This window comes from Phascolarctos cinereus, unplaced genomic scaffold (assembly GCF_003287225.1).
Source record: "Phascolarctos cinereus isolate Bilbo 61053 unplaced genomic scaffold, phaCin_HiC Scaffold_5;HRSCAF=322, whole genome shotgun sequence".
NCBI lineage: Eukaryota > Metazoa > Chordata > Mammalia > Diprotodontia > Phascolarctidae > Phascolarctos > Phascolarctos cinereus.
The window spans coordinates 320728545-320737313 of NW_027555958.1; the positions used below are offsets into that span (position 1 = coordinate 320728545).

The window sequence follows — 8769 nt, forward strand, 5'->3', positions numbered from 1 at the left end:
CAGTCTCAATGAAGTTGCTTACTGTCTCAGGGAGGGAGGAGGTAAGGAGAAAATTTGGAACTCAAAATTTAAAAAAAAATTAATGTTAAAATTGTCTTTACATGTAATTGGGAAAAAATAAAACTATTAAAAAAACATTTTTTTTGGGGGGGGCTAGGCAACCAGGTTAAGTGACTTGGCCAGGGTCACACAACTAGTAAGCCTCAAGTGTTTGAGTCCGGATTTGAACTCAGGTCCTCCTAAATCCAGAGTTGGTGCTCTATCCACTGTGCCACCTAGTTGCCCCTAAAAAAAAAAATTTAAAAAGCCATTGTCGGTTTGCTAGTCATACAAAATAGGCAACTGGAGAGTGTATTTGGCCCTCCGATCACAATTTTCTGACCCTTGATTACTGACCCAAGTCCAAATCTCCTCATTTTACAGATAAGAAAACAAAGGCCTTATGAAGGGAAATGACTTTGTATGGAGTATACACTGTTAGTAGCATTTATCAGGACAGAAATCCATCTCTTAATCTAACATGGTTGTTTTTTATTTCCACTCTGCCCAAACTTTACATTCCCTTCCCTGACAACAAACATTTGCTGAATATGTATCCTGTGCCTGTCACTTCTTAGTTCAATTCAATTCAACAAATATTAATTAAACATCTCCTGTGTTCAAGGCAATATGAGAGACACTGAAGATACAAAGACAAAAATTCTGCAGACATGCAGTTTACCCATGAATAAGCAAATGCAAAGTACTCACAGAGGGATACAAAGTAATTTCAAGATGGAGAAATCGCTGTGGGAATCAAAACAGGCCTTGCATAGGAGGCTACATCAGAGCTATGCTTTTAAGGAGCCTAGGGAAAAGGAAAAGAAAAGGAAGAGAATAAGCATTAATATAGTACCTACTATGTGCTAGGAGCTCTGATAAGCACTTTTACAAATATTATTTCATTTGATCTTTACAACAACCCTGTGAAGTTAAGTGGACTTGCCCAGAATCACAAAGCTAGTGAGTGTCTGAGGCTGGATTTGAACTCAGGTCCTCCTGACTCCAGAACACTGTATTACTAGCTGCCTCTATAAGGTGGAGATTAGGAGGGAATGCATTCTAGACAATGGGGGACCACTTACATAGAGGCACAGATTTGGAAGATGAATATTGTGTATGGGGGATAGCTAGCCAAGGAGTTTTGCTAGAATGGAGAATGCATGAGGGGTCATAATATGAAATAAGATAGCAAAGGGATGTGGGAACCAGGTTTGGAGGACTTTAAATGTCAGTTTGGGGAGTTTGTATTTAATCTCTGCCTGTGCCTTTCTACATGTCACTTTCCCATCAAGGTTTAGCTCAGGTGACACCTTCTCCATGAAGCCTGCCGGTGTTCCAGTTGTTAGTTCTCTCTCCCTCCTCAAATTATTGTTATTGTTGTCACTAAGATTAAGTCTCTCCATCTCACCCAGGCTGGAAGTGTAGTGACTACTCAGGAGCCTGATCCCAACATTCCTCAGCAAAGGAGATTTAACCAGCTCCATTTTTCTGACCTGGACTGGTTTGCCCCTCTTTAAGCAGCTTAGTCACCTTCCACTAGTAGGGACTCACTGTTTTGGTAGCACACTTAATATAGACATCCTAACAGCTTTAGCTCTACTGAATGCAGCTGTGAACTTCCAAATTCTACCAGCCTCGGCCTCTCTAGCAGCAGGATTACAGGCATACCCGTAGAGGCACGCCATCCCTGACTATCTCAAATTATCTTCTATTTACTTATTTGTGCACATGTTGTTTCCTTCTGCTCCCTCAGGATAATGTAAACTGCTTGAAGACAGGGCTTATTTTGTTTTTATTTTTGCTTTTTAATTATTTATTATTTTATCCCCTGGTCTAGCAGAAAACAAGCACTTTAGAAAGTTTTTCTTCTTTTCTGACTGTTCTTTGGAATCATTTAATTTTCACAGTGAGCTCAAAGCATCACTGGTACCAATGGATTTGTGGTCTCAACTCTGACCTGGGCTACACTGACAATTTTCTAGGAGAGCCTCTTGCAACCCTTAGGGAGGAGCAGTCAACCCTAGAACCCAAATCATGCCTTTACTAAAGATTGAGACTCTTAAATACTTTGAAAAACTGAGTGATATAGACCAGTGGTGTCAAACTTGAATAGAAACAGGGGCCACTAAACCATATATAAGGATCCCTATGGCTCCAAATTGATTTTGAAAATCACATATTAAAGTTTTCTGTATTCTATTGTATTTTATTAATTTTGTTAGATATTTCCCAATTACATTTTAATTTGGTTCTGGACACTCAGGCATGTTGCCCACAGCTGTATGTTTGACACCTCCTGTCTAGACTTAAATATTCCTAGGGAAATATTCCTTTGAAATACATGAGGACTTATAAGCATGAAGAGCAGGTCTATAGGTGAAGAATAGAATGAGAATCTTTTTATTTTTTTCTCTCATATTCCTGAGGACTCAGCACTGAACAGAGAGGCATGCTCTACCTGTGACTGAATAGACAGCTATATGCAGGAGGAATCTGGCCAATGGAATGCCAGACTTGGTCATGGGGTGCCCAGCTGCCTGATGAAAGAATTAGATGCCAATAAATTACCTCATACCAAGAGTCAGAGCTAAGAGCCCCTTATAAAAAGGCCTTCTGGTCTTGTGTTCCTCACAGCATCTGTCTTCTCAAAGCCTTGCTCCAGTCTTCAAAGAGGGTGAGTCTCTTTGGGTTTCAAGAGTAAGGTGATGGGGTGGGATGAAGGATTTTGCTAACTTGGTGCCAGAAAACTCTGAGATGGCAGAAGGGAAAGGTTTAGGTAAGTTCTGGTTGAACATAGAAAGGCTGGGGGGGGGTATCCTGTGTTGGTAAATTGTCTTAGGATATCCTGGGTCTTGCTTGTATTTGCAGTTAACTCTTGAGTCTCTGTTTCATGGGATGTAGAGACCCTGGATAATCTAAAGCAGTGGATAATTAAGAAGGAAATTTTATTTGGTTTTCTGATGTGTAACTTTTTTTTTTCACAACTGGTAAGGCTCAGTTTGGAGATTACTATCAAAATGAGTTTGCTTTCCCAGGCTACACCCTGGATTAAGTGGTGAGAAAAAGAGAAGGGAGAAATTACCTAGGAATTTACCATATTCTGAAGATAATTCACAAATCAGACAAAGAAGATACAGAATAAAGTAGAATAGAATAGAAAAAGAAAGGAAAAGAAAGAAAAGAACAGAGTAACATAGAATAGAGTATCAACAAGCATTTATCAAGAGCTTTACTATGTGCCAGGCACTGTGCTGAACCTGGGTATACAAAGAAAGGTCCTTTCTGTCAGGGAGCTAGCAGTCAAGTGGGGGAGACAACATGCAAATAACTATGTATATGTACACATAAAATGCACATTATATATATGAATACATGCATATACACACCTGGTGGGGGGGAGTGGAAGGGTGGAGAATGGAAGGTAATTTCAGAGGAAAAATAATATGTGTATGTGGCAGGGCATGGGGAGATGGTGAAAGACATGCTAATATATGGGAAAGAACCTTGGGCTGAGAGTCAGGAGACCTGGGTTAAGTCCTTTCTCTTCTATTTTCTAGTTGGGTAACCTTGGACCTATTTCTCAGAATCATAATTTTCTCATATATAAGACAAGGGGGTTAAAGCTAGATGATCTTTAATAGAAATTTAGAGTTGAGAATAATCTTACAGATTATCTAATCTAATTCCCAGGATTAGAATCCTGTCTCCCTATACTGTAATTTTGCCAGATGGGGAAATTTTAAATGTAATTGTTTAGACCCTCCGAGTGTTTAATAGATGTCTCAAGATTCTGAAAATGTCTCCCTATTTCACTGACCCATTGTAAACTCCCTTTTTCAGATTCAGCACTTGAAGAAGAAAAAAAAATGTGTGACCAGCAGAAGCAGCCCCAGTTCCTGCCATGTTGTGTGAAAGGCTCAGCTTCAGGGCCCATCCAAGCTACCCAAGGCCCAGCTTCCTTGCCAGGCACAGGTTTCCTATGGGAGTGGACCAGAGCCATGCCAGTCTAAGACTTCCTTTGTAAAAGGAGCCTCTTCTCTCTTCCAGAAAGGCCAATCTAAGAGTTCTTGTGTGAAATGTCCACCTCCATGCCAGACTACTTATGTCAAATGCCCAGCTCCATGCCAAACTACCTATGTGAAATGTGCACCTCCATGCCAAACTACCTATGTGAAATGTGCACCTCCATGCCAGGACTACCTATGTGAAATGTCCAGCTCCATGCCAAACTACCTTTGTGAAATGCCCAACTCCGTGTCAGACAACCTATGTGAAATGCGCTCCTCCGTGTCAGACTACCTCTGTGAAATGCCAAGCTCCAACCCAGGTACAAACCAATGCCAAATGCCCAGCTCCATGCCAAACACAGTCTTCTGTCAAATGCCCAGCACCTTGCCAGACACAGACTTACTACGTGCAGGCTCCCTCTGTCCAGTACTTGGCACCACAGTACATGGTGCCATCTTCCTACTATGTTTCTAATTCCTGTGGCACCACTTCCTGCCCCACTGCTCCGATAAGCTTTGGAGTGAGGCCTTTGAGGCGCTGGATTCGTGGGCCCCAGTGCCGTGAAGGAAACATAGGCTGTTGTGAGAGTTCTGGCTGTTGTGAGGATTCTGGCTGTTGTAGCTCTGGCTGTTGTAGCTCCGGCTGTTGCGAAGGTGGATGCTGCTGTCTGGGAATCATCCCCATGAGAGCCTGTGGCCCTGCCTGCTGTGCCAATGATGAAGATGACTGCTGCTGTTAGTATCCAACCTTCACTGCCATCTCCTTCTGCTATATCCCTATTCTCTACCAACTGGCTCTTGCTCCATGGAGCAATCCCGGTCCTCTCCTCCTCAGTCCTACCCAGAGATCCTGAAACTACAATGGTTGGAAGGAGAAAGGGGATAAGAAACTCCTAACATGTTCTCTGTGCCATGCTTGCTTCTTTTAAAGGCTGCCTGCTAGAGTTAGATCAAAATAACAAAAACTTATGTAACAATAAAACTGAGAATGCAACTTATAGCAGTTCCCTGCGTGGTCATTTTCCCTCTGACTTCTCCAGTATCTTCTTTCTGCACCTGAAGCTTAGAAAGAGCACAGAGGGAGGAGGAGGTAGACCAGGTTTGTCCTAGAGCAAGTTCCCAGCTTATTTTAGAACATAAAATTGCCCAGGCGGTGGAATGAAGGTCTCTCTCAATCTAAAAGGCCTCTCCTGATCACTGACAGAGCAGACAGTAATGAAGGTTCATAGGGTCATAACTTAGGCAGCTAGGTGGTACAGTCGATAGAGCACTAGGCCTGGAGACAGAAAGACTCATCTTCCTGAGTTTAAATCTGGCTTCAGACACTAGCTGTGTGACCCTGGGCAAGTCATTTAAACTGTTTGCCTCAGTTTCCTCATCTGCGAAATGAACTGGAGAAGGAAATGGTAAACCACTCTAGTATCTTTGCCAAGAAAACCCTAAATGGGATCATGAAAAACTGGGCATGACTGAAAATGACTGAACAATGATAGTCCAGTGATTAGGGCCAGAGGTAGGGTGATGACTGCAGAAGTGAAGAAGAGAGATACATAAGAGGTAGAGTCAATAAGACTTGGAAACTGATTAAATATACAGGGTGAAGGAGATTTGAAGATGAAGAGTTGAAGGGGATTGAGTGAAGAGTTAAGGATTACTCTGAGGTTGTGAACCTAGGGGACTAGAAGGTTGGTAAAGCCCTCAGTTTTCTCATCTGTCAAATGAGCTGGAGGAGGAAATGGCAAAGCACTCCAGTATCTTTGCCAAGAAAACCCCAAATGAGAACACAAAGAGTTAGACACAACTAAATTCCTGCCTACCTACCTATGACCTTAGGGAATTTCTAGTCTATTCCCCTCATTTTATCAACGTGAGAATGAGGACTAGAAAAGTTAAGTAGCTCACTGAAAGTCACACAAGTAGTAAGCAGAACTGGGATTCAAATGCTGATTTTTCTGACTCCAAATCCACCCCTTCCCCCTCTCCCCCCACTATATGGTGGTTGTCCTTCTTTCTTGAAGAGGACCAAAACGACATCATTTTGTTAGAGTCAAGGTACAGTGTGTCCATCTGTGGCTGATCAGACCAATACAAGCTGAGAAGGCTCTACCACAGGTCGGGCACAAATAGTCCATATGAACATTTGGAGTGGAGATGTCTCTAAATTAATGCATCTCACCTTTCTTTTGTGCTACTGCAATCTGCTTCACTCATAGAAAGTGAACTTATCCACAGCATTTGATATCTTTCCATTTGCTGTAACTGATGGTTCCACCTATGGATGGTGTGGTGCTGGCTGGTGGACAACCTGTATTTTCTTGTTTTTCATTGTTAGGCCAAAATTAGCACATTCAGAAGAGAATCGATCCATATGTTGTTGTATCTCAGCTTCAGAGACTTCATTGAATGCATAGTCATCTGCGAACAAAAAATCTTGTACCAGTTCTCCCTCCACTTAGTAGCCCTGTAGCCTTTTCAGGTTAAATAATTTATTATCAGTATGGTGGCTGACTTTGATGCCTTTTTTGTCCTCGTTGAAGGCATCTGACAACATTGCTGAAAGCATCATGCTAAAAAGCATGGGAGCAAGCACACAGTTTTGCTTCACTCCATTGGTGACTGGAAAACTCAAGAGCATCATTCGTTATCTGGAACCTGGGTAAGCATATCATCATGAAATTGATGTATAACAATGACGAACTTCTCTGGGCAACCAAATTTTGACATAATTTTGCATAAGCCCTCACAACTGACAGCATCAAAGGTCTTGGTCAGATTGATGAACATTGTATACACCATCATCGGTGTACAACACCAGCTTGTAGAAAACATGGATAAAACCTATTGTACCGATAATGAAGTCCTCTATGATATCTGTTTCAAAATCCTGACCACTCCCATGTATGGTGACCTGAACCACCTGGTGTCACAACATGAGTGGCATCACCACCTGCTTACATTTCCCAGGTCAGCTTAATGCTGACTTGTGTAGGCTGGCAGTGAACATAGTTCCCTTTCTCTGTCTGTGCTTCTTTATGCCTGGCTTTGCATCACTGACTAGCCATGGTAGCCAGCAGTACCGTGCTTTAACTCTGCCAGAGCTCACCCAGCAGATGTTTGATGTAGAGAACATGATGTCTGTTTGTGACCCACAGCATGGGCACTATCTTATGGTGGCAGCCACTTTCAGAGACGGTATGTCCACGAAGGAAGTAGATGAGCAAATGCTCGAGGTTCCAAATAAGAATAGCAGTTACTTTGTCTGCCACCTTCACTGGTAATAGTAGTGCCATCCAAGAGCTCTTTAAGCACATTTCTGAGCAGTTACAGCCATGTTTCACAGAAAGGCTTTCTTACACTGGTATACTGGAGAAGGCGTGGATGAAATGGAATTCACTGCAGCAGAAAGCAACATGAATGATTTGGTTTTGAGTATCAGCAGTATCAGGATGTCACAGCTGAGGAGGAGGGAGAATTTGAGGAGGAGGCTGAAGAGTGGTATAAACCTATGCATCAATTGCTGTAAATTATGTTGATAGCTGTATGAACTCTTTTTATTTACTCACAAACTTATTTTCTGATGTTTATGTCTTGCTGCATTCTGCACTTGCTATTTTTCTGTTCGTTGACATCAAATTCTATACAGATAACACCATTAAAGCATTTTTTATAGTAAAAAAAAGAGGCAATTGAGGTAAAGTGACTTGGCCTGACCTCTGTACTGCTCTTGGCATTTCTCTTGGAGTTGTCAGGCAGCAAACACCATATTGACCATTCCTCGTCTCTTTCTGAAGCCACACTGGTTCTCAGGTAGATGATCAAGTTCCAGGTGAAGGATCAGTCTATTTAGGAGGACTCTGGCAAGAATCTTGCCCAGAATGATTAAGAGAGAGACCCTCCCTGTGATTGTCACAGGACAATCTATTTCCTTTACCTTTATAGAGATGAACAATGGAAGCATCCTTGAACTCCTGGGGGAATAATCTCCTCTTGGCATACAACTTGGAAAATTTCTGCCAGCTTTTGTATGAGCAGTGAATCTCCAGCCTTGTAAATTTCAGCTGAAATAGAATCAGCACTAGGTGCTTTGCCACAGGAGAGGAGCCTAATAGCATTTAACACCTCTTCTTCAGTCGAAGTTCAGCTAGAGAGAAATTGACTTCACCCTGAGGTATATGGCCAATGGCTTCAGCATTGATTGATGATGGTCTGTTGAGAACACTATGGAAGTGTTCAGCCCATCTGCCAAGATCAGGTCCTTATCACTAATCAATGTGGCTCTATCAGCACTGAGTAGTTGAGATGCACCATAGGTCTTTGGCCCATAAATAGCCTTCAGGGCACCATAGAAGCACTTTGGATTGTTACTATCAGCATGTTACTGAATTTCATCTGCCTTCTTACCGAGCCAAGAATCCTGCATCTCTCTAAGCTTTCCTTGTACTTTACTTTTGATGAAGTTAAATGCTGCTTTCTTAGAGATGGATGAACTATTCTGCTGGTAAACCCCATGGAGTTCTCGTTTTTTGCTTATCAACTTCTGAATTTCCCTATTACTGTTGTTAAACCAATCTTCATGTTTGCAAGTATTCTGGCCCAGATGAGTAAATGCAATGCTATACACCAGATCTCTGAAAGCTGCCTACTCCTTTTACTGATCCACTGTTGGCTCAGCTTTCCCTCCAAGTTAGCAATAGAACTATTCCCTCAGAGAAGCACTCTA

At 42.1% G+C, this 8769-nt stretch overlaps 1 protein-coding gene and 1 pseudogene across 1 annotated transcript; both read left to right on the forward strand.

Moving 5' to 3' along the window:
• Window positions 1-3908: 3908 nt before the first annotated feature.
• Window positions 3909-4789, forward strand: KPLCE (KPRP N-terminal and LCE C-terminal like protein). Its single transcript, XM_020991417.2, is given in 3 exon segments — window positions 3909-4014; window positions 4094-4236; window positions 4238-4789. Coding segments are annotated over 3 exon segments (801 nt in total).
• Window positions 4790-6825: 2036 nt separating this feature from the next.
• On the forward strand, window positions 6826-7572 carry LOC110211865 (tubulin beta chain pseudogene; annotated as a pseudogene).
• The last annotated feature ends 1197 nt before the right edge of the window (window positions 7573-8769 follow it).